Source organism: Lipophrys pholis (assembly GCF_963383615.2).
Source record: "Lipophrys pholis genome assembly, chromosome: 11".
Taxonomy (NCBI): domain Eukaryota; kingdom Metazoa; phylum Chordata; class Actinopteri; order Blenniiformes; family Blenniidae; genus Lipophrys; species Lipophrys pholis.
In genome coordinates this window covers 4,115,965-4,142,595 of record NC_137631.1, presented here as the reverse complement: position 1 = coordinate 4,142,595, position 26,631 = coordinate 4,115,965, and the positions used below count along the sequence as shown (strand labels likewise).

Here is a 26,631-nt window from a genome sequence, read left to right as displayed (position 1 = left end):
TGGAGTGAAGAGGGTTTTGTGTGTCATCTCATCCTGCCATGGCGTTCTTGTTTGGTGTGTCAAAATAAAAGCTTCTGCTGATTACAGTTGGTATCAATGGAAAACCTCATTGAAACTTGCCATTCCTCCGCTCCTCACGCCAAAATATATAATCATCGTTCATGTCGACATCGGTGGTCTGCTTATGCTACGCACCGCCTTCCCAACCCTGACGCTCATGGCACGCCACTGCTCTCCATCCACGTGCCAAAGTGTCCTTGAGCAATGCTCTGAACGCCATATTGCTCCCAATAGATTGGGAGCAACAGTGTCACTGAGATCATCACGGCCCATGCCCGCCTTCAGAACCATTGACTCTGTTTTTAAAGCCCCGCGGTCTGATTGCCTGGAATCATCCCCGGAAATATGTGAGAACTTCCTGCACTTTTTTTTTTAAAGGATAAGGTTCTTGTGACGAGAGCTCTGGTTCCAGCTCCTGCTTCTGATCCCTCTGGTGCTGTCCCGTGTCCAGATGTGTTTGACATGTTTGAGCCTATGACTTTGTCACTTTTAGAGGATGTGGTTACCCACATTAAGCCCTCAGGTTGTCTAGTCGCAGCTTAACATAACATTTATGAAGTCTTCCTCTCCAGTTTTAAACCCCTCCACAGCACCGAGTCAGCTTTGCTGAAGGTTTTTAATCACATCCTCCTGGCTAACGATTGTGGTGATTGTGTGGTTTTTCTTCTGCTGGACCTGACTGCTGCATTTGACACTGTAGAAAATGAAATATTGAAATTTCGTTTGCAACAACTGGTGTTCATCAGAGGTCATTTCTCCTGCATGGTTTAGGTCCTATTTGTTTGAGCCTTGCTGGCTCTGAATCCCCCTCCGATCCTCTTTCAAATGGGGTTCATAGGGCTCAACTTTAGGGCCCCTGCTTTTTTATCTTTACTTATTGCCACTGGGTTCAGTTCTTATAAGGCACAGCACCTTATTTCACTGCTACGGAGATGACCCACACATTTTTGTTCTGCTGAAAAGGGGTTAGGGTTATACCTTCTCGCTGTCATGTCTCAACAAAATAAAAGCCTGGATGGTTTTAAACTAGTGTTGTTCCGATACCAATTGTGTGCCCCGATACCGATACCAATACCCGGTTGCATAGTATCGGCCGATACCGATACTTGCCTATACCGCAGTGTTTAAAAAAGATATGGCCTGTTTTTTTTCTATTTCTTAAGAACTGCATACTCACTTGGTTGTATAAATCATTGCTATCATGGCTTCATCTGGCTGCTTAAACCTTTGTGAAACAGGAAAAAACCACCAACACAGTAAATGTAGGACAACTTTTTTATTTCCTACCTGGTGTGGGTGAAACTGAAAAAAGAATAAACTTTTCTTAAACCTTAGTTTTAGCTCACAAATGCCCCAAAATAGTGCAATATCCATGTACCGGTAAATACATGTAAAACAGTAGTCCAACCGCAGTTAAATTTAAATTAAAATAACAAATAATATAGATATGAGGCTTTCCTTGGCATGCACTGAATACGTCACCATACATGGATCAGGAGTCAGGGCAGCAGTGAGTGAGAGTCGGGAGAGAGAAAAACACACGGCGCTGCGTATAGGTGAGTTAATAGTTTGTACCTGCCGATACCGATACCAGCTTTTAGTGTGGTATCGGCCCAACCTCCCGATACCGGGATTGGTATCGGCACAACACCACTTTTAACTTTTAAAATTTAATGAGAAAAAACCTGAAGTGAAGGTGTTCGAGCCCGAGCAGAGCTGGACAAGACAATATTGTAATGCAAGGAAATATCATTTGACTTTCTTCTGCTACTGTGCAAACTGCTGCATTTTTGAAGGCCTAAACCTGCTGAAACTTTCATGAAAATTTGCTATAAGCTGTAAGTTTTCCCCTCACAACCGTTTTTAAGAGCATCCCAAATAATTGTTGGATCGACTTCTTCATTATTATTTTCTCCCACATATCGTCTGATGTCCTTTTTAATTTCTTCTACCAGTCCTTCATTGTTAAATATTCCACATTCAGCCTCCAGATTATTTGCTCTTTCCTAATATTCAACTTCATTTGTAGAGTTAATTTGAGAAGTGCATTATGGTGAGGACAATCTGCACTCTATCTTGCGTTCTTCAACTCGGTATCTGTCAGTCTTATTTATAAAGAAACAATCAATCTTGAGCAGACCCTATGAGTTACTGAGGAAAGTCTCTTCTAGACCAGTTGATATTCCTGCAAATGTCTTATCATTTCCATCTCCTCCGGGGACAGCCTTACAGATGTTGCCAAATGTGTTTTGTTTTCATATTTAATTTATGTTTTATCACTATATAGATTTCCCCTCTGCAAATTAGTATGCCTTTTGTTTCTTTTGCTATTATGTTAAGCTCATCACTTTCTAAGGGTTTGTTTACTTTCCCTTCACTTTGACGTACCTTCTCTCTTTATCTTGCATTCTCTATTCACAATGAAATTTAGTTGAATTGTGGATTGAATTATAACACCTCTTCTTCTGCCTTGTTTATGTGAACTGTAATCTGAATTTCTTAAGCCAGATATTTTACACTTCTTATGTTCTGACTGAGACAGGTGGGCCTCGTGAAGAAATATAGTTTATACCGTCTCTTTTTTCAGTTTTGTTCTGCAGTGCTGTAGCTGGTGGGGTGTGGGGGTGGATGAGGGGGGTTCAGCTGCTTTTTTAAATGTCTTATTTTAAGGTAAGGATGTCCACCAAGCCCTTGCTCAGCCCCTTCTTGCCCAATCAGAGCTTCCCTCGACTGTGTGATGATTCGATGACCCTTATCAAAGATCTTGCAGGCATGTCGAGGTGTAAAGATGAGATGTGCCCAGAGTTTTGTAAAACATTTTCATTTGATCAATGTACAGGTCGTATGTGAGGCGCAAATTAAATTCATCAACATTGTGGCGAAGGGTGGCTTCTTGGTGAGGAAATTCATTCCTTTTATTGTGCTAATATTAGTCCCTATGATGAGTAGTCTGTGGCCCAATTACCATTCCGTCTTCACAGCGTCATTACCAGTCAGCGGTTAAAGTTAGTGACTTCCTGTTTTTTGCTTGTTAAACTAGAGCTTCAGATGTTTCTAACAAGCCCCTGATTGTCTGTGTGCAAAGCACTCATGTTATCAAACTCCTGCATTAAAGTGTGAAATCCGAGCATAAAGTGTGCAAAAGGTCCTAATCAGCCTATTTTTCCCCCCACCGGCACAATTCTGCATTAATTTGCAACAATGGGGTGTGATCATGGGCACATCCACTGAAAAGACTGAGCAGCCACTGGGGGACAGCCAATCAAAAAAAAAAAAAAAATGCACAAAACTTCACATTGGCTGGGAATTGAACCCCTGTCTTCCAAATGAATGGCAAGAATTCTACCGCTCCCCTACCAGCGCATCATGTGTCATTTTGAAGTGGGGTGGGCTCACCCCCCAGCAGGGCACCCACAGGCCAATGAATAAATCGGCGCCCATGCTGAGAAGCGTCTCTAATTCGCTTTCCTGAGGTTCTTTTTTCCCGTCGTACTGTTTTGTTTTCATTTTCTGATCGTGCAGAGAGGGGAAGCTCTGGTCCAAGGCCCATTTAATTAGAATTTGCATATTTAAATGGGGGCGTGCACATGTTGCACTCCAACGTGTGCGCTCAATTCCACATTGATCAGGATGTACAAAGTAAATATGCTTGGATTCATTCAAACACACAGATTCATACATCTGGACTTTTTTTTTGTGTACACATACAACGTTTTCTGGATTTGGGCGTACGCCATCTTTTAGTAGGAAATCCTAAGAGGTCTTTGTGAATGAGGCCTCAGGATACTTAAACTCTTTAGTTTAACTACACTTTCAGACCAGCCTGGACATGGCCTCGGCATTGTTTATATTTAACTAGAGGAAGTCAGGAGACATCTGAATGCTTTCAATTATTCAAGCGGCTGCCAGTTTCTCCAGGACTATGTGCAGCGTTGCAGTTTAGATGTATCTATGTCAGTCTTGTAAAAGTGGAAGCTGATAGTCTGTCTAATGCCAGCGTATGAAGCCAGTGCATAAATAGCAGCTATGCTTCTCTACAGCAGGGACTTCAAATGACCGGGCCGAGGTTGCCACCGGCACATCGGAAAATCAGTCATTCTGATGTTCATCAACCTGAAAACAAGAAGAAATGGGAAACTGCTGTCGCAGGCACGTGTGTGTCTCAAGTTCGCTCTCAATCATGAACCATACTGAGAAGGCTGTGGTTCAAATCCAGGCAGGGACTTTCTGCATGGACTTCTTTTATTGTGGTTTCCTTCTACGATCCAGAAGCTTGCGTCTAATGCTAACTGGTGACTCTCTAATGCCCGTAGGTGTGAATGTGAGTGGATGTGGCTGTCTGTTGCTCTGATTGACCAGTGCCTTCACCCATTGTTAGAGGAGTAGCAGAATCGTAGCAGCCTTTAAGCTCCGCCTCCAGACAACAGGCGGGTCAACGCATAACATAGCCTCTGGGATATTTAAAAACCTTGACAGTGTGCCTTTGAGCAAGCACTTGTTAGGAAGCACCAAAAGCTCCCGAGAGTCTGGTCTTTCATTAACATTTAGCCAATGGAGAGTAAGGCCAACATTGTGGTCTTATTAACCCTCCCCCGCCAGAACACAAGCTTCGTTCTGAACCGTCTTCATCAGTGTGACACAAGCATGAATTAGAAACCTCAGCATCATTAAATGACAGAATCGACCACATCTTGGCGATGTTCTTGAGGTGAAAGAAAGCTGCTTTAAATACCTAATTTACATAAACATGAAATGACAGTCTAACCAAATATTAACAAGATATTCAGCTTTAATAATATGGGTGACTCTGTTTAGCGAGTCCAGTTATCATTCTTTGTATCTTTCTTTGGATAAGTAGTAGGAAATGTGTGGAAAGCCAACAATAGTAAGACAATCCTCCAGTTTGGTGATATTGATCATTAAGGACAACAACTTGGGTGTGTTGTGGATCAGACTCACAGACAAACGTCGAACTGGAATGAGCAACTTCTCTTTTCAGAGGTCGCAGAAGCTTTCCGTGTCGCCAGTTTAAGAACATTAATTCAGAACCCACCAAATGTGACAGTGGTGAAGGTAAATCTAACAGGGTGATATGATGGATAAATACACCCTCAGCTTGTCATAACACTGGATTCAGTCCCATGAAACATCCTGCAGCTTCATGGGAATGATATGTTATAATGATATGATCTGAATGATATGTTATAAATTATATGTTTATAAATTATATGATATGTTAAAAATGATATGTTATAAATGTTAATGTGTCACCAATAAAGACAGAATTTCTGTTGATGTTGGATGAATGATGAAGACATGACACATTCCATTTACAAAAAAAGAACAGTGTCTGGTGAAGACTTTTACTTCATTAAATGTCCATCCACCCATCCACCCATCCATCCATCCATCCATCCATCCGCCCATCTATCCCTTTTCTATCCCGCTTATCCTGTTCAGGGTTGCAGGTTTCTGGAGCCGATCCCAGCACAGGGCACACACACATACACACACACACACATAGACAGACAACTACACACATTAACATCTAGGGGCAATTTAGCATCACTTATCAACCTCACATGCATGTTTTTGTGTTGGAGGAAACTGCAGTCCCCAGAGGAAATCCACCACGCAAGGGGAGAACATGCAATCTCCACTCAGAAAGGCCCAGGGGCCTCATCTATAAAACCTTGTGTAGGATTCCTACTAAAAATGTACGTGCGCCCAAAAGCTGAAAATGGCGCACCAAAAAAGATTCGGATCGATAAAACCCTGCGTACGCACATCTGCACGTACTTTCGGAGAGTGAAATAGTCATGGAGGAGGTGGAGGCCAGGTATTTGGCAGCTCGTCATCACCGCTGTAAATAGTGTGAGAGCCACAGGGAGAGCTGAGACTGCAGAGGTGGAGAAGAAGAGTCTGATCTGAAGGTGGAGGCTCAGAGGAGAGTGACAGCATGGGGCCAAGAGGAGTGACATCATGGAGGCCAGAGGAGAGTGACATCATGGAGGCCAGAGGAGAGTGACATCATGGAGGCCAGAGGAGAGTGACATCATGGAGGTCAGAGGAGAGTGACATCATGGAGGCCAGAGGAGAGTGACATCATGAAGGCCAGAGGAGAGTGGCATCATGGAGGCCAGAGGAGAGTGACATCATGGAGGCCAGAGGAGAGTGGCATCATGGAGGCCAGAGGAGAGTGACATCATGGAGGCCAGAGGAGAGTGACATCATGAAGGCCAGAGGAGAGTGACATCATAGAGGCCAGAGGAGAGTGACATCATGGAGGTCAGAGGAGAGTGACATCATGGGGCCAAGAGGAGAGTGACATCATGGAGGCCAGAGGAGAGTGACATCATGGATGCCAGAGGAGAGTGACATCATGGGGCCAAGAGGAGAGTGACATCATGGAGGTCAGAGGAGAGTGACATCATGGGGCCAAGAGGAGAGTGACATCATGGAGGTCAGAGGAGAGTGACATCATGGAGGTCAGAGGAGAGTGACATCACGGAGGTCAGAGAAGAGTGACATCATGGGGCCAAGAGGAGAGGGACATCATGGAGGTCAGAGTAGAGTGACATCATGGGGCCAAGAGGAGAGTGACATCATGGACGTCAGAGGAGAGTGACATCATGGAGGTCAGAGAAGAGTGACATCATGGAGGTCAGAGGAGAGTGACATCATGAAGGCCAGAGGAGAGGGACATCATGGAGGTCAGAGAAGAGTGACATCATGGAGGTCAGAGGAGAGTGACGTCATGGGGCCAAGAGGAGAGTGACATCACGGGGCCAAGAGGAGAGTGACATCATGGAGGTCAGAGGAGAGTGACATCATGGGGCCAAGAGGAGAGTGACATCATGGGGCCAAGAGGAGAGTGACATCATGGAGGTCAGAGGAGAGTGACATCATGGGGCCAAGAGGAGAGTGACATCATGAAGGCCAGAGGAGAGGGACATCATGAAGGTCAGAGAAGAGTGACATCATGGAGGTCAGAGGAGAGTGACGTCATGGGGCCAAGAGGAGAGTGACATCACGGGGCCAAGAGGAGAGTGACATCATGGAGGTCAGAGGAGAGTGACATCATGGGGCCAAGAGGAGAGTGACATCATGGGGCCAAGAGGAGAGTGACATCATGGGACCAAGAGGAGAGTGACATCATGGAGGTCAGAGGAGAGTGACATCATGGAGGCCAGGCAGCACCCCAGCACACCATTGGACACAGAGACAGCCTCCATGGTTGGGAGTGTTGGAGAGGGATAGTTGGTGGAGACCACAGCGGAGATCGATAAAGTACAATTTGACCTATTTAATAAATGTATGAATTAAGTTTTGAAAAGGCTCAGTGGACTTTGTGTTTTATCGTCAGTCACTAGAGTTGGAGGCGGCGGGTGGAGGAGGTCGTCTGTTTCCAGCACATGGCGGTGCAGCGCATCCACAGTGCAGCTTTACGCATGGCTGTCACTGCGCTATTTATACGCTTACTCAGCAATGGCAATGATTGATTTTTAATTGTGACAAAGTGCGTAACAATCAGTTCTATCCAGCGCTCTGTATCATTTTAAGGTGAAACTATGACTTATGAACATGGTGCTGCTGATTCAGCAGTAATGTTCCACTAAAGAAACATGTATACCACTGCAGCTTGGCTGTTTATGATTACGTGGATCCGTAAGTCATGACAATAAATGTATGAGAGGAATCTGACTTTAATTCACCACTTCACAAGCAGCGCCGCCAGATTCCCCGTCTCAAAACTTTGCGTGCACAAGGTTCAAAGTTGGTGTACTGGTACGCACATTCTCCCGCAAAGTTTATTTTTTTAGATCACAAACTTTGCGTGGGAAGTGGCGTACGCGTCTTTCAGGACCCGTATTTTACATAGGCCGCCTTTATAAAGGAGGCCTAACCACTGACCACTAATCACTGCGCCACCGTGCAGCCTTTCATTCAACATTTGCATCACTTTGTTAAATTAAGTTTGTTAAAAAAAAAAAAGCTTTAAGAACTCAATAACCCCATATTTGTCAATAAGGAAGAAGGAAGCAGATGAACTCTGAATGAGGTGAATCCCACAATGTTTTCCTGCAAATAGGGTCAAGATAAAGTTTTACAGTTTGCATCTGAGAGGAAAGTATTCTGAAACACTGAAAACAAGTAATCTCACTTTGAGTCTCAGAGTGAGATTGCTGCTTTTGAAGTGAAAAATATAAAGAATTAAGAATATAAACATGTAAGAAGGTAAAACTACCATAAAATCAATATACATGGAAAATATACACCACGAAAACATTTTCCCACAATAACTAACTTATTTCTCAGAGGATTTCTATTGCAGACGCTCACTTGATCTTTCATCCTGTACTTCATGTTGTCCTGAGACGTTTGTCCGTCCTGCTTTAATCAGCTTCTGATAGAAGCGACGGCAAATATTGCTTCTTTTTTGAATCCATTCTGATTCACTTTTCTTTTTTTTTTAACCTATGGATTTGATGATAAAAAACATCTGTCATGTGTTGTGGCTGTTAACAGAATATTGCTGATTATCAAAGCTGTGGTGTGTCGAATACTGAATTTGAGCCTCTTCAAGCCTGAGTCTGGAGTTGAGACATTCTCAGTCAGCGGAGACAGCGGAACAGAGAAATGAAATGTAAAAACATCGTCAGGTTGAGTCTTGCAAGGAACATTTTCACAATGTTTTTTAGGTTTTGGAGCAAGATACTGTCCAGCTTGTTTACTGATTTACAGCTCAATATGAAATGACAACATGTTGTATGTCTCCTAGGCCAAGATTTCAGGGGTGGGCTTTCTGAAGATCCATGCTCCCTGGAACGTTCTCTGTCGAGAGGCGGAATTCATGAAGCTGAAGATGCCCACCAAGAAAGTGAGTCTTTCCTTCTCTTTGTTGATTCTCCAAGACGACCACTCCTGACGTCATCACTGTATTCTATGCGTCCATTTGTTGACATCAACCTGCTTTCTTGGGGCATTTCCTTGAGCATAGCACTGAACTCCAAACTGCTCCCAGTGGATGGGCTGAGCACCTTGCATGGCAGCCACGTCTATCGGTGTGTGAATGTGTGTCTGAATGGGTGAATGTGGTTAGAATTATATGACACTTTGGATGGTGTTGAATTAGTAGAAAAACACATAAAACTGTAGTTACCATTTGTGAACGTTCAAAGAGAGTCGCCGTGCTGAACTTTTCCAACCGGTGAAGCTCGCCAGCAGAGACGTTGGTGACGTCAGACTCATAAATGATGACGTACCGGCCAGTGTTTACTCTTCTTCTTCTTCTTTTGTATTTTATGGCAGTTTGCTACCTATTCCCAGGAGCATTACTGCCACCTACTGGGCTGGAGTTAGAACGAGATTAGGCCGTTCCAGTCTAGAGCAGGGGTGTCCAACCTCAGTCCTGGAGGACCCCTTGTCCTGCAGGGTTTAGCTGCTCCTAGTTGCAACACACCTGACTGCAATGAGGGGCTGGTTATTGGGTTTTTTCACAACCTTGGTGATGACATCATCATTGGATTCAGGTATGTTGAAGCAGGGAGAGAACTAAAACATGCAGGACAGGGGGCCCTCGAGGACCGGGGTCGGGCACCCCTGGTCTAGAGTTGATCCTAAATCCTTCCTATTAATTTTGTTCTCTGCAGAAACCTAAATAGACTCCTCACTATCTCCTTATCTTCTGCTCTAACTATATTAATTAAACTAAATACGCCCTTTGTTTTCTCAACTGCTTCCTTTAATGTTCTTCTCTCCTCCTATTTCTTACATTCCATCATGACATGCTGTACTGTCTCAAACATCCCACACTGTTCACATTTCTCATCTTTATGTTCTCTTATCTTATTAAGTGTCCCATTTAATCCAGGAGGCCCAATCCTTAATTGTACCATCATCGTCTCTTCCTGTCCTTCTACTCGCCCCAACCTGTTTCTGTATTGTGAAAGGATCTCTACCTGTTTCCTGAGAGTCCCAGTATTCTTGCCACCTTTTTAGTATATGTTTCTTAACTAGTGTTCTCCCCTCAGCTTTGCCCAACTGAACTGGAAGTTCTATTTATGTGATTCAAGGGATTTTTTGCTAAAATGTCCACTTTCTCATTTTTTTCAATTCCAACATGAGCTGGAATCCAGACAAACCTCACATTCCCTCCCATTTTCTGGATTTTATGCATTAAACTGTATTTTAAAAATCAACTCCTGCTTGCAAGATTTCATTGCTCCTATGCTTTGTGATGGCTGCCCTGCTAGCTGATGCTATCATTGCCTGACTCACTTCATATTCTGTTATATATTCCAATGCCATTACTATTGCTATCAACTGCATACACTGATAGACGGTCTGTACATCTTTTCTTAATGTTTACTTCCCTACTAGGAATACACACTGCTGATCCGCACCAACATATTTTAGGGTCTTTTGATCCATCTGTAAAATGTACGTATCACTATTGTATTTGTCATCTAAATATATTTGAGCTATATATTCTCAGTCTTTGAGCTTGTGAGATTCTATTGCTGTTCTCATCATAGCCTGGTAAATATTAAAGAGTGATTCTCTCGACGCTCCCAATAGACTTTTTTTTGCATTTGTCTGTAATTTAATCAATTTGCTGCTTCCATGTTAGTTTCTCATCGAGCCACAAGCCCAGAAATCTCACTACTTTAACCTGTTCAACTTCTTGACCATGTAGTTTCAATGTTATGTCCTTATGCCTTCCATCAAAACACATTGTTTGAGTTTTACCCACAGGAAATCTGACCCCCAGCTCTCTGCCCATTGCTCCACTTTCTCAATTGCCCCCTGTAGTTTTTTCTGTAAATATTTAATATTACACCCTCATAAAGCTCCATCGTGCGCAAATAAAGACTTCCCTACACTCGAATAGATATATGCAAACATGTCATTTATCATGATATTAGATAACGTAGGGCTACACACACTCCCCTAGGGCGTTCCATTCTCTGTATGATATATTTTTGAATAGTCTATGTCGACCCTGATTTCTACTCTTCTATCTAATAAAAAGCTCTTTATCCAAGCTCTTTATTTTTCCTTTTATACCTAATTTATCTAGTTGTAGTTGTATTCTTGTCAAATGTATTCTCCTTCAGAGGTTGAGGGCCGCTTTTGGGTGAAAATCGTACTTTGAAAGGCAAACTGGGGACTTCCTGTCAGATTTAGGTCCGGGGTACCGGCGCGTGATTTTTAACTCTCGATGAGACGAACAATTGAGTTTTGGTTTGATGTCATGAGCCTATATCATATATGGGTTTGACTTTCTGAAATGAGTGACAAAAAATATTGAACAATATCATGATATTCAAATCTTTTGAGATGTACTTCTGTTTTTCATCGTAGGAAGTTAGAGTTTCACCATATGATTTTGCTAAAACATAGAAAAGAATGTGGGCAGTTGTGGTCTGAAAGTTCCTACTGCACATGACCCTTGACTGTAGTCCACTGCTTCTTGTATCTGTAGTTAAAGATGAGAAATGATGTCCTCAAGGGGACAGTCTGTATCCTTTCTTTCACTGTTGTCCAGCAGTGTTGGTGGTGCCAGAATTGATTTCATGTTGCAGTCAATGTAAACGTAGGAATGGTCTGCAGAGAGCCAGCATGGCAGCACAGCGTACTCATGTTTGTTGTACTGCCACTCCTCTGGGACTGAACTGGCACGCCACCGAGTGCTACAAGCACTTATCGCTCCATGCCACGGCTGGTGTTTCAGTAAAGATATTGGCCTGATGATGGAATGGGGTTATGGGGTTACAGTTCTTCTGTGGAATCTGTGTGTGTGTGTGTGTGTGTGTGTGTGTGTGTGTGTGTGTGTGTGTGTGTGTGTGTGTGTGTGTGTGTGTGTGTGTGTGTGTGTGTGTGTGTGTAAGGTGGTCGGTGAGAGGTGGGGAGAGAGAGAGCGAGAGAGAGAGAGAGAGAGAGAGAGAGAGAGAGAGAGAGAGAGAGAGAGAGAGAGCTGGAGGCAGGGCTTTGGCCCGTCCAAGATGGCGGATACGCGGTGCAGGTGTTGCCGTGTCGTTTGCCATGTAATGCAGAACGCGATGGTTTTCAGCCTAATTTCAGAGGTCATATGATTGTGCCAGTTTGTAATGCACAATAATGCTCAATAATGCTCAATAATGCTCAATAAACAACAAAGAGCTACATTAGCTTCACGCTAACTAAACGCCCTGTCAGAGGGTGTCATGGTGTGCAACTGTGATCGTTTTGATTGGACAGGTGAGGAGGGCATTTTCAGGTGTGTCGCCCTTGGATCGGGACAAAGACAGGTTACCAATGACAGGCACCATCAGCTCAAAACCATCTTAAGAAGGACACCAGGAGTATGCTGGATTTTTTTCCCCCTCTAAATTAACCTCTGTGAGATTGCCTAGCAAGCAGAGAGCGAGGTAAACGGGAATAGGGTCCTCACAGATCCTTGGCCAAAACATTTGGACTGGTGCCAAAGTGTGTGAAGATAATTATCCTGGAAACCACCTGTGCAGTTTGACCATAAATGTTCCCTGGTTTCAGTGGATGCTTTGGTGTATGCTGACAAAATAGAGTTAATAGACAAGACAAGTGATTTGTTCCCATTTATAGAGTATTCTGAACCTGACTATTAACTCTATTGTTTCAGGAGGAGTCGCACGTCGTACAAGCAGATTTTGTGAGTTACATTTGCTGTTTGTATTTCTTGATCGTTGTTCCGAATGATGACGGCTGCTACTGGTGCGATGAAAACTATAAAGAGAGCTGGAGAGAGCGGACACCCCTGCCTGGTGCCTCTTAAAGAGATTGAAGCTGGGAAAAGATTGATCATTTGTTTTGACACGGGAAGAGAAAAAGCTGAGTTTTAAAAACCAGGCTGACTTCGGTGGACGAGCACTGACAAGCACAAAATGAAATGTGATACCATGGAGTGTTGTTGGAGGAGGTTATCGAATGTACTGTATTGTAGTGTTTCAACAAATAAATCTGAAAAACAAAACAAACACAATATGGGAGATGGTCATTCAGACCATATCTGGAAATCGTGTGCAAATTAAAAAAAAGTGGGGAGCAAACAAAGAAATGGCCTGTTTTTACATGTGCAAGTTTTTAGTCGATCATTCGAGGCTGCTTACATAACACGACACAGATGTTATTGGGTGTGAGACAGGATCCCAAGTTAAATTCAAAAGTTTAGAACTCTGCTTCAGCGATCGGTGTGTGAACCGCTGATCTGTGCTTCCTGCTCCCATCAGCCTCCAGGTCCAGCAGGAGCTTTCTTCCTGTTTGTTCTCGGCTCTGGGAGTTGCTTCAGGGATTTGTTTGTTTTTCACTCGCCATTAAAAAAAATGGAGAACTTTCAGATGACTGTGTACATTCTACTGTTAAGAGAAACCTCACTTATGATTTCCAGTAAGGCCTGAACTAATTTTCATATCTCACAGCGCCATGCGCTCACCTGCTGAACTATCTGGTTAGAAAGAATTCCAACACTTTAAGATTTAAATAAAGAGGCTGTAATGTTCTGGCGGCTCTCTCAAGCAGGAAACACTTGACATTGTTGACATTAAGGAGCCTCATGCACAGACACATGGGGAATAGCACTGATAGGTCACTCAACTTTGAGAGTCTGTTGTTGAATACTCAGTAACACGCAGAATAATCAGAAGAAATACAGTTTGACATGATAAGAAGAGAGTTAAAGAGGCCATGACTGTAATTTCTGGCTCTAATCCCTGCATTCTTTACTCTTTGGTTTGAGTCTTTCTTCTGTTGGTTTTAGCTGATGCCACTGCTATAATCAATGCATGGTGTTTGATATTTAATGAGTTCTAAGTGATTCGTGACAGGATTGATGGCCTATGAGCCACCTCTCCCTCCCTTCAGTCCGGAACGGAATCCAACATAGACGCTGTGGGATGAGTTCATGAGGGATGTTAATAGGGAAGATCCTAATAATCTGGCAGAGCTGAAGCAGTTCTGTGAAGTCTGGATGACCCCTTGCATGCAGCTCCGGTCAGCAGCTACAGAAAAAGCTTTTGTCTGGTAATTGCTCCTAAAAGAGGTTTTAGTTGTTTTTGAATCCATTGTTCTAGTTTTTCATGGACATTTTTATTCCCCAAAACACAAAGCATTATTTGTCACCGTTGCAGCACTTGAACAATGGTGAGAAATACACATTTTGTACTTTGTTGGTCTTGAGCTGGTATTTGTGTCGAATACCTCTAGTTGAAAACTGCATTAAACGTCACAAGCAAATGGTCCAGATCCGTCCAAATCACAAGAAAAGCTGGTCTCGGGTCCGTCACTCTCCCGCGGTCTGATAGAACTGATGGAATCAGAGAAGCGCAGCAATCAGCGCTGAAGCAGCACTCAGTGTGTCCAGGGTTCATACAACCAATGTGAAAGAGGAAACACAATACACACATTGAATTCAAAATGTACACAAACTAACACAAGAAGCATATCTAAGGAACAAAAACTTAATTAAAAAGTTTATGAGGGTGATTTAAACCTCTGTCTTTCCACAGAGTTGCAATGAAAGGTGGGCTTAATGTAAACCAGCCTCTGTCATCTTCTCCTCTTTCTCTAAATATATCCTCTTTACTCACTTTATGTAACACAAGGATTATACTGTATTTAACTTATTGTGTGGATATCTGGGGCTTCTACACTGTTCATTTTACAACAAAGGGCTCTGAAAACCATATATAATATAAGATAAAGAGATCCATCAAACCCACTGTTTATCAAATGTAAGTTACTAAAATATAATGATATAGTTGATTATAATATTCTTCAGGTTTTGTATGAAGCAAATAAAAAACATTGCCAATGAACATCCAAGAAAGAGCGAGAGAGTCACTATGTTTGAAAGCAACAGACATCTTTAAAAAATACATCTTTAATTCCAAAGTAATGGAAGGAACTGTCTCAGTGACAGGAATCAGTTTATGGAACGCACTTCAGAAAGAAGTAAAAGAGTCAGGAACTCTGCAGGCATTCAAGAAACACATAAAATCAGCAATGTTAAAAAAGTATGAGAAATAGATATGAATATAAGTGATAATAATAATATATATATATACGAGATGATATGAGATAATATGATATAGTAGATATTTGATTTGAGCAAACAGGGTGTGTGTATATTGTAAACACTGTAAATGGAATGATTAACAAATATTTGTAAATATGTATATATTTAGAATATTGTGTGGAGGTATTGAAAGGCAACTAAGGGGTAGATATAATAAGAGTACATCTTCTCTGCTCCTTTTCATCAAATGTGAACTGGAAGTTTTGTTACTAAGACTGTTCATTTTAATTTTATTTGAATGACAAACAAACAAACAAACAAACAAACCTTTGCTCTCCCGGCTATAACAGCCATAGATTGATCAGATTCCTTTCAGGTTGGTCTCCATGTACACCAGTTCACCTCCTCCAACCAGCCCACTGCACCCATCACTGTCCACTCCACTCTCTCACCGTGCGATCCAACATTTATCACAGGGAACCGCCACCAAAGCTGAAAGGATTTCCGTGTCTCCATGACTGGACTTGTGTGTTTTCTTCTGCCTTTGTAGGTGTATGAGGTGAAGACGTCAGGCGGGTTTGTGGAGAAGATCAGCTCGCTCGTCAGTAAAATCTATGAGCCTCTTCACCCTCATGTTGAGGAACATCGGCCCAAGAACATCAAACACCTGTCACACACTTTCTCCAGAGAAAAACAGCACCTGTAAGTACGTCATTGTTTTTACATGTAACGACTAAACTTGGTCCAACAGCCACCATCAGAGTGTCCTGACGTCAAAGCCTGGGGGTTACGTTTGACGTCGCTGCAGCTCTGCAGCAAAGTTTTCAAAATGAGTGAAAGATTTTTTTAGGAACTTAAAGCTACATCAAGACTGTTAACAGACTCAGGCCCTGTTTACACGACAACGTTTCACGTGACAACACCTAATCCGTTAAAAAAAAGTGGGTGCGTTTCCACTGCAGCAGCGGACACAGAGACAACGATGTAGTTAGTATGCCGGGCCATTGGAGGGCGCTGTTGCTTGATTTTGTAATGAAACTACACAGACGTGTGCAGAGAACAAAACACTATAAACGTGAAGAAAATGGAGAGAACCTGACATCCGCATGGACTGATGACACATCGGATGATATCAGGGGTGAGTCTCAACTATTAAACTTTTGATCTGGACCATAAAACTAGAATATAGACCGCGAGTCGTACCACTACGGGTCGTAACACTACGCGGCCGCCATGTTTGTTTACAACTGGATGAGCAGGAAGGAGGGGGAGAGATGTGCATGCGCAGTAACAGGCTCTGTAGCCTCCATCAGTCTCTGCAGGAGGGATTTGCGCCGTGAAAGAATCTTTCCACCTTGAGAGACGGATTAAAAACTTTGCGGATACAGTGGATCAGCAAACTGGTGCCGTGTAAACGGACCCCCCAAAAGTGAAAAAAGTTTTGCGGATACACTCGTATTCGTTGTCGTGTGAACGGGGCCTAAATGTGTAATTTGGATATGCTCTGATATTTCTCTGTGTGTCGGCAGGTTTGATCTCTCAGACAAAGATTATTTCTTTGACAGCAAAACCAGGAGTTCAATAGTAAGTCCAAATATCCACTTTTTCTTTTTAGCAAGTTTCTGGCACATGGGGACAGATTTACTAAGAACCTTTATAAGGTGTGCAGAAATCCATGCTCATGCAAAATTAATTTCTCTTAAAGCTGCGTTTACACAAAACGACGACAAGTCACAAATGGGACAAATCTCAATCCGTGACTGAGGATCACGAATTTGGCCTAAATTATATGATTCAGGGGCAGAGACGTCACGAACTGTATATATATATATATATATATGGCTCCACACACACACCAGGCATTCTACCATCGGCTGCTGAACAGCCCACATCGCTCCAGATCCAGAAGAAGTTTGTGCTCGCATGCATAGTTGGGCTCTGTGCCACAAAGAGAGAGAGCCACCCGGAGTGAAGCTTGTGCCGTCATGCCACTCTGGCTCGGACCCGAACCGAAGAGAATACGTTACAAATACTGTCGTGTTCTATAACGCAGCACCACACTTCACAACTCATCGACTCGCTCGGTTGCAAACTTCATGAATCCAGGGGGTTCTTGATATTCGTGGTAGGATTTTTTTGGCAGCCAAAAAGGAATGATGGGAAAATGGCATTCGTATCACATGGTGCCTCTGAGTAAACGCAGCATTAAGTTCGTGTGTGTTTTGTGGAAGAGCAACACCCTGAGCGACATCACATGCAAACGAGAGCATTCAAATTTGGCAGTTGTCCACTTTAGAGCTCCTTTCTAGGACACGTCCTGGTGGAAAGTGTACTACTTACATGTTCATTCACTTAAGTTCGCCATAGAGTAATTGGGTGGAGCGCTGAGCCCCATCACATCATCAACCGTGATAATATGCTGTTGGACGTATTGGTGGAAGAGGTGACCAAACATATCACACCATTCAAGGAAATAAATCTGAATTTGGCCAAAATGGATTTCACTTATCGCGCTTTTCAATCGCTCTACCAACCGAGCCACAGTCGGCCCAGAACAGGAAAAGAAGCGATTCAGAAAAGATCGCAAATCCTACACCCTAACCCTAACCCTAACCGTAAACCAAAACCTACACCCTAACCCTAACCCTAACCCTAACCCTAACCCTAACCCTAACCCTAACCCTAACCCTAATCCTACAAGATTTCAATCAAAATCAAATCTGCAAATGAAAGCCTGCGGAGGAAATGCCTCTCACCATAACAACAACAGCATCTCTGCTAAAGGTGATGCTGATTTGCACAATATTTTCAAATGCATTAAGACACACACTCAGAAAGAATGTTTTACTACTGTTCTCAGATGTAGTAAATCCCACATGCTGATATTGCGATTTCCTGAAGGTATAAAGTGCTAAATTGTTCATCCTGCCCATAATTCAGCACCTGTTTTTATCCATGCAAACCTTTAGTAGGCCACGCCCAACTTACCTACAGAGTGAGGAAACAGTTTCAACAGTGTCAAGGCCTGTGTCAGGGACTAAGATGTATCTTACAATTAGATTTCGAGCTTGATCTGAGTCATAATTATTGACTAAGAAAATGTATTAATCTGCAACCCAAATATATACAAAAGACAACAGCCTATAGTGTTCCAGTACAGTTCCTGCTGCCTGATATAAACTCCTGGCTTTCATTTCCTTTCAGGTATATGAAATCCTAAAACGAACAAAATGCAAGGCCAAGTACAGCATGGGTAAGTCAGTTTGTCTTGATGCAAAGTGAAAACCACAGTTACCATGTAGTTGTACACCGTAGTGACTTGCTTGTCTCCTGGTGAGCACTGTTGCCTCACAGCAGTGGTTGTCGAAGTGTGTTGAGAAGAAGTCCTGATAAAAAACTAATAAATGGAGGTTAAAACTACGGATTATTTTCGTAAAACACACATTTGAATAACTTGTGTTGGTGTTGGAGTTTACGTAGGATATTAGCCCTGTGATAGATTGGTGACTTTTATCATGGAATTTGATCTCCCGTGACTCCATTTTGTTTGAAGCGTGGTATCGATGAATGGTGGAGCAACTTGCCGTGGAGTCTTGCTCAATGGACACAGTCAGGAGTGGTGACGTTTCCTGGGCTGAAGCAGTCACAGGCATGGCTCATGTTCACAGGTTGTTCTCGTTTCACTATGAGGCAAAAGTACTGACCACCACAACCTAAACGTAAAGGTGGAGACGTCCCAAAGAAGCTCAAGAGAATTAAAGCTCATTTATGGTTGACATTAAATGTACGTGTGGAAACACAAAACCTTTTGTCTGCACTCTGTGATCACTTCTTATGGATTTCTTTGTTAAGCTTATGGAGCAGTACCACCAGAAGCCCCGAGGGGGCAGTGTTGAGGTTAGAGGCAAGTAATAAATGGTGGAAGTTCTTGAAAAGTGACTGACATGTTTAATGTCCACCTCCTCTAATACTTTCTCCGATTGTGCAGCTTTAAGAACTTGTTGACATCACCATTGTAGTTATTGTTCATTTTCTCCTAATAGAAAATGTACGCGGCTCTTCTTGGTATTTGGCCGGTGTCGTTATTAGGAGTGGCGTCCCCTGGTGGATTACATGTCATTTTTCTGTTTCTGATTATGACCAACCATTCCAACACATTCGATGCATATAAAGGCAGTGGTTCTTGTACAGTTTGAAGTGCATGTACTGTATCATTATCCGTCTGGAGATCTTAAGATCAATGATCATGCTTTCTGTGTTGCATAGAATCCGTCCCCGGGACCTGCTAACGATAAGAATGTAAAGTTTGGGCTTGTGAAATAACTGTTGCACTTACATTTCACTGAGTTAGCATCTGTTCTAAAGATGGAGACTCAATTCATTTCTATTTTCTCCACAGGGATCACCAGTCTCCTTGGTAGTGGTGTATATACAGCCGCGTACCCTCTTCACGATGTGAGTACTCTGGTTTTTACACATATGGTCATCCGTGTTTGTACTTTCATGGAAAAGGTGAAGCACGATGAGTGTCTGAAGTGACTCTATTTCCTTCATTGTTCAATGTGATTCATGTGACTTTTAGACTCAGAATGTTCCCGTGGATGTTTGCAGACAGAACTCTTCTTCTGAACAGTCCAGTGTTTTGATCAGCGTTGAACTGGTTGTGTGTTTTAGGTTTTCTTGCAGGAGAAAGTCTGTTTGCTTTCAGATTGCTTCGACAGCCTTGACATTTCCTTATGCCCTGCGCGTTCTCCAACCACCCTGTGCCAGATATAGCAAAGTAGCTTCCAAACATGGCTCAGCTTTCTCTGCTTCGCTCTCCGGTATGCTGTGCTTTGACTGGAAAGACTTTTTTTTGGTCCAGAATTTTGCCAAAGGCTCTGCTTTTGTGTCAGAGCTACAGATGACATGTTCTTAGAAGAAATGCCGCCTCTAGACGTCTTGTGAAGTGTTATTTCTTTCTGCTATTGGTTTAAATGGTACCATTCATCCTCAATACACTATCGTCAGGAAAGAGACAGCGATTGAATTCAGTTTGGTTCCATCTGGGGAGCATCAATGACCACATAGCAATCTCGTCTCAATCTCCCTTTGTGGCAGAGAGGTGAGGCAGCGCACCTCATTCACATCAGCTGCTTAATCACTTCTCTGCTCATAAACCGCAGCGGCTCTTCGTAAGTATTGTAGTTAGTATCTCCGACGGTCACGTGATCGGCCGGGGTTCGATTCCCTGACGAGGAGCCACTATGGCAGTTGTATTTGCCCCCCTTGGGTTCTCCCACAGAGACAGCCTTCCAAAATGACATTCTTTATTAAATAGTACAGAACCAACCATCTCCAGTGTGTCTGTGTCTCTACTCCGCCTGTCACCCTCGTCTCCGGGCGGCTCCTCCTTTATGGGCAGAGGGGTGATTAATGTACCGACTGTAAAGACGAAGTGTCAAAATGTCCTCCGATAACATTGTTCATTACACACATATTTGTGCTCTGATAGCATTAAAGAGGTCCAGAGTGGCCTGAACCAGCCGTAATAGTAAACGTATATCAAATAAAACTTAGAATTGTAACAAGGAGCTGATTCCACATGAGAGGAGTTTGATAAACATGACACCACGGTCTTTAATGGGCGAGTTTGACGGTTAAATTAAATCATGAAGCAGTGCAACAACGAACTATGGGATATTTATTTAAATAGTGAAATAATTATATACATGTTCTACATAAAATGAATTGGTATTTTAATTTATTATTAAATTAAAATAACAAATAATATAGATATGAGGCTTTCCTTGGCATGCACTGAATACGTCACCGTACATGGATCAGGAGTCAGGGCAGCAGTGAGTGAGAGTCGGGGGAGAGAAAAACACACGGCGCTGCGTATCGGCGAGTTAATAGTTTGTAACTGCTGATACCGATACCAGCTTTTAGTGTGGTATCGGCCCCCCCTCCCGATACTGGTATCGGTATCGGCACAACATTAATATATATCCAAGATGTCTGTCAGGCAATGCTGTGACCACATTCGAGGACATAATCCATTAATATTTTCTTCAGTTCCCTCTGTGGATCCAGTGGAAAGCAGTTGTCATAGCATCGGTCCTACTCAGGTTGATTTTGTTGTAGATGGTGTAACAGCCTCATGATTCTACTGCGCCGCTGACGTTAAAAGCTACAACTCAGAGGAGGATTAGCGCCATGGTATAACAAACAGTTGTGAATATTAAAGAAATCAGCATTAAAAATGCAGAAGAAATGGTATTTAACTCAATTAGAAGTGTTTTTTAATGTCTGGAGAGAAAGTTAATCAAGTCTGCAGGACTGCAACGAGAGTCCTGATCACATCACTCCAATATTAGCTTCTCTTCATTGACTTCCTGTTAAATCGAGACTAGAATTTTAAATCCTTATTCTAACTTGTATAGCTCTCTCTCTCTCTCTCTCTCTCTCTCTCTCTCTCTCTCTCTCTCTCTCTCTCTCTCTCTCTCTCTCTCTCTCTCTCAGGTTTTATTGACATTTTGCAGTTGAACAGGTGTTCAAGTGTTTTTAGAAACACTCGTCAGTAAGAAAGAGCAGTCCCTATGCGAGGCCATTTGTACTTTAAAACTCCAAATGGAGACATATTGCGGGTTTCAACATGTTTTTCTAGTTTTGATGCTACAGCCCCTTCATTAGTGAGTGTTAGTATTGTTTTATGTCGCCTCTCTTACTAAAACAAGTCAATCCTGTGTGATTAAATCAGAAACGGCAGTCGATTTTAGTGAAAAAGTTAAAGTTGATATTTTGTTTGCCATTTCTATATTTTGCAAAGTTTCCTGCGGGCAGGACTGGACACTCTGTTGGGCTGATTTTGGGCGTGGAACTATATGTTTTGACACCCTGACTCCCCACTGAGCAAGCGATGTCCATAGACATCCCGTCTGTCCAGGCCGTAATCTGGACGTCTATTTGAGCCAGAAGTAGTTGACAAATGAAATAAAAATGAAACGATGGACATCTAAGACAGCCAGAATCAGTTGAAATGGTCACAAACTGTCTGTTAAGTCCAACTGCCTGTGTAATAACTGATGAGTCATTAAAATATTGAGGGAAGTAGATCATGACAGGCGAGAGGAGACAGCATGTGAAGTTTAATGAGGAATGTCTGAGTTATGACCCTTTATTGTTTTGGTCGCAAGGCATTAAACTACTAAAGTCTCCCTGAAGAAACTCAGCACTTTGACAACCTTTCGTCTTGTTAATACAACTATGTAGAAGAGTAAATGTTTCATCAGCACTGGCCCATTGGTTAGCGCTCTGACTCTACAGACAGAAGATCGTGGGTTTAGATCCAGCTGGAGGTGTTTGTGGAATTTACCTGTGTGTGCATGTGTTTCCTCCCACATACCAAAGAAGTGCATGTAATTGGTCGTGCTAAATTGACTGTCTGTGTGTGTCCTGTGTGAGACTAACGACCTGTCCTGTTTCTTTTGAAACGCATTTTCATTGACGTCCAAACAAGACGTGAATACAACGTCCAAGAAAGACGTCTAAAAAAAACGTTCATTCTGGCTCGTCTGAGGATGTCTTCTGGATGTCAAATATTGATGTCCAGAAAAGACATCCAGACAATGTCCAAGAAAGACGTCTACAAACCTTTCATGTTGGCCCCTCTGGGGACATCTTCTGGATGTGTAGAGACGACGTCTTTTATATGTGTTTTGGACTTTGTGCTCAGTGGGTCTATTCTATCAAAATGCTTTCAATGATTAATGACATATAAATGATTAATATATATAAATGTGATTATTCATCCGCACAAGTTGAGGATATTTCAGGAGAAAAAGCAATAAATTATAAGGATTTTAGACTGTTCTTATATATGAACATCGTGGAACCTGTAAGAATAATTGCTTTGAGTTACAAAGTGTAGCACTGTTTCTGCGAGCTGCTGTGGATGTCCACTACAGTAACATCAACTCCATGTCAGTCTTTTTTTTGTTGTCTTTTCACAGGGAGACATCAATGAGGAGGGTGCAGAGCCCAACGACAGAAAGGTAAGAAGGACAGAACAAAAGTTTTGGAGTGGGGGGGTTGTGTTCAGTGTTATTATAGCTTTAAAGCATAAAGGGAGTGACCATTCATTTATTTATTTTTTTTTACATTTCCCTTTGACACCAAAATAAAAAGATAGAGCAGACAAAATTCAGTTTTACTAACTCCTAAGGGGAAATTATCTGTCCTTCCTGCATATATCTGAACTGCCGGTCTCTTGATGAACATCTGATGCTAAAAGTGAACATCAGATTGGAGAAGACGAAGAAGAAGAAGGGGTATAACCTCAATGAGTTTCAACCAGAAAGCAGCAGAAGATCATTGTAAAACAAACAAGCTGATGCGCTACAACAACAGGACGTCACTTTCCATTAAACTGAGGCAACAGTTCACACAGACTCCGGATGATTTCTGCTGCCACATTCACACGATCTGCACTAAATATAACACATGGAAGCTTGGATCCAACCTGCCTTTTAGCAACAGATATTCTTGCAGTAGGACATGTGGAATAACGGCGATGGACACCTCTCGCCGTTACAGCATGAGCTCTCTGAGTCCAGTCAGTCTGACAATTCTCTCAGCTTCCTTCCAGAACCGACCCAGAGACTGGCTCGGATAAAACGCTGAACAAACAGACTATAAACTGGGTTTACTGATGATTCTATGTGAGTTCATGTGGTATATGTGGGGTTCTCTCATTTTCTGTAATTATCTCTTTATGTAAAGTAGCAGAGCATATTTATGATATGGTGGATTGGGACGTTCAGAATCTGTGTGATCTTATTGTGTCAACATGGACCACAACCTCTCAGGAATGTTTCCAGCACCTTGTCAGGAATGAATTCATCTCTGAACCAAAAAACTGCATCCGACCCTGCTACAAACACGATGTGCCTGATGTTTTGGTCCATGCTTGCATTCCAGCACGTTCCTTTTTATTCCCAAATTGAGATTTTATATGAAATGAGTAGAAACTGTATTTACAGAAACCCACATCCTCCTGACAAACAGCTGGGTCTATTTTTAGATTTTACAGCTGGGAAAACCACTTTAGATCCTTAAGCACTGGCTCCAAGTGAAATGAGCAGGATTCATCTCTTTAATGGCTTTTTGAATATGCTTCTCTCTATATTGTTAATCATTATCTCTTCCTTTGTTAACATTGGGATTTCTTAAAATATGCGTTTGTTTGTTGTCAATACAGAGTGACATTTCTCGACACTTACTTGTTCTTGTAGAAGGAATAAATGAATGTCAGACTCTTCAGGTAGATTATTATTATGATACAATCAAAAAAAAATGACATATTATTGTTTCATCCTTTTCCTTATTAGAATTAATCAATAATTACTCTTTTTACTACTGTTTTGTTTTTTGACAAATGCGGTCATAGATGACAAACAATGTCTAAAGCGAGTCAACTAATTATTTCTATTTGTGTTGTGCAGCTTCTCTATGAGGAGTGGGCAAACTACAGTGTCTTCTACAAATACCAGCCTATTGGGTTGGTGCGGTAAGGACATATTCACCTTATTCTTTACTGCCATTTCCACTGGTATGTAGTGCAACATACTGTTATTAGTTTATCAATCATGGTTTGTTTAATCAAAGACCAGAATTAGGATTGTACAAATCTCGCTTCTTCACCTCTCCATTCGCCTGTTTGTTCTGAAACCTTCTTTTTTGTTTTCTTTCTTCTCTTGTGAAGGAAGTATTTTGGAGAGAAGATAGGTCTATACTTTGCCTGGTTGGGTCTGTACACCCAGATGTTGATTCCAGCCTCTCTGGTGGGCGTCATTGTCTTTCTGTACGGTTGTGCAACGGTTGACGACAACATACCGAGGTAAACACAGAAGAAGAAAACACACACGTTCCTTAACCTTTATCGTTCATTAAGGTTAATTGTGCATGAACTTCATTTATATGCCGCTCTAGCAGTCTTAACATACTTTTCACCAGCGTTTCTCAAAGTGTGGTCCACAGCAGGAGGAGAAATCTGGGGGTCACGGGACCGCCTTCTCCATGCAGGGTATTATTCGCTTTATTATAGTAAGAAATATTAAAAAACAAACTGAACGGAAAATAAAACTATGAACTGATGTGTTGAACAACTTATTTTAAGTACTGAATCTGTTGTGGGTTTAATGGAGATAAATTATACACCATAAACGAGCTATATTGTAAAACCTGAGTGTAACAACAGTTGTAGACTATATATCAAGACCTACCAGATTTAAAAAAAATCTCTTACCAGCATTCTAGATTAGTTCGGCTTTTTACATGAAGCCTCACAACGATAATATGAATGTTTGCATTGACTAGCGACTTGCATTGACGGTACATTATTTACAATTACGACACCAATCCAAACACTATCCAACCGTTGTGAACTGACCGTCACTTTATAGACATTAACATAAATTGATTATCTAACAGGTACATCAATTAGATAAAGAACAACAGATACAGGAATTTTGACAGTTGAACAAATGATGGCAGGAAAAAAAAGCAGCAGCACATCTCATTGAGGAGGTGCGTGTGAGTGTGCGTGTGCGTGTGTTTTCAATCCCCCCCCCCCGGCTCCGCCTCCCATATCTCTGGAGTTGAAAACCACGCTCAGTAACCATCCCTCAGGAACTCCCCACTGCCTTATTGTCTGTCCAGCACCAGCAGGTCCTCCATCCCGCCCGATCAGGGTGTGAGGCAGCCCCAGATTATTTATTTGTTTATTTGTATTCATTTCTTTTTGATAGGAATTTAAAGAGAGTAAAAGTATTAATTAATGTGTTGAACTGAAATGAGCTATATGGTAGCTATAGTGTAGGATCTCACCATTCAGTTTAAAGAGGAAAAAACAACTAACTAACACTAAAGTGTTGAAATTAAAGTTGTTTGACACTTTCCATTAGAATGTGTGACAGAAGAGCTCTCTAGCTGTCAGTCGGTACAGTAATGGACCCTGTGGGACCCTGGGGACACAGGGGATCTGGTTTGTCTTCCCTCATGGTTTCGTGCCAGGGACATTAGCACTTCTGCTTTTGCATCGGATGACAACGTGTCCCGGCAGCATGTCATAATATCCTGAAGATGACGGGAAGCAGGCAGAGGAAGAAGAGGGGGGCCATGGCCTCTCACCACATCAATCAAACACATACCTTTGTTTCACAGTCTCCGTTTCTCATTTCATTCTCTAAAACCACAATAATGCACACAGGGGTGACGTGATGCAACCGAGCTCGGTAGACCTGGTAGGGAGCTGCCAAGAGAAAACTTGTATTTAACACCCACTCCAACTAGCAGGTGAAATATGGACTCAAGACCTCGAGGCAAGTTGGATTATCGACCACTTTGCTTCTCGAGAAGCTCTGGCACATGAACTCAACCATTGCAGCAGAGGACCAACATGAAGTGGAAGAAAGCTGTACCAATTTTTTTACGGATTCGATCTCCTCCTTGCTCGGACGAGAGCGCTCTCCCGAGTCACTGATTAATGAATGAGC

At 42.3% G+C, this 26,631-nt stretch overlaps 1 protein-coding gene across 1 annotated transcript in view; it reads left to right on the top strand.

Annotated features, from left to right (window-relative positions):
• LOC308116515 (anoctamin-1-like) overlaps positions 1-26,631 on the top strand; it is a gene marked incomplete at its 5' end in the record, with an annotated part of 64,645 nt that overhangs the window by 10,898 nt on the left and 27,116 nt on the right. The window contains 8 exons of the mRNA XM_080474764.1: positions 8,843-8,941; positions 15,645-15,796; positions 16,624-16,678; positions 18,299-18,347; positions 19,494-19,549; positions 23,089-23,130; positions 24,580-24,644; positions 24,840-24,974. Of these exons, the coding sequence (XP_080330890.1) occupies positions 8,843-8,941; positions 15,645-15,796; positions 16,624-16,678; positions 18,299-18,347; positions 19,494-19,549; positions 23,089-23,130; positions 24,580-24,644; positions 24,840-24,974 (653 nt within the window). The remainder of the gene's footprint in view (positions 1-8,842; positions 8,942-15,644; positions 15,797-16,623; positions 16,679-18,298; positions 18,348-19,493; positions 19,550-23,088; positions 23,131-24,579; positions 24,645-24,839; positions 24,975-26,631) is intronic.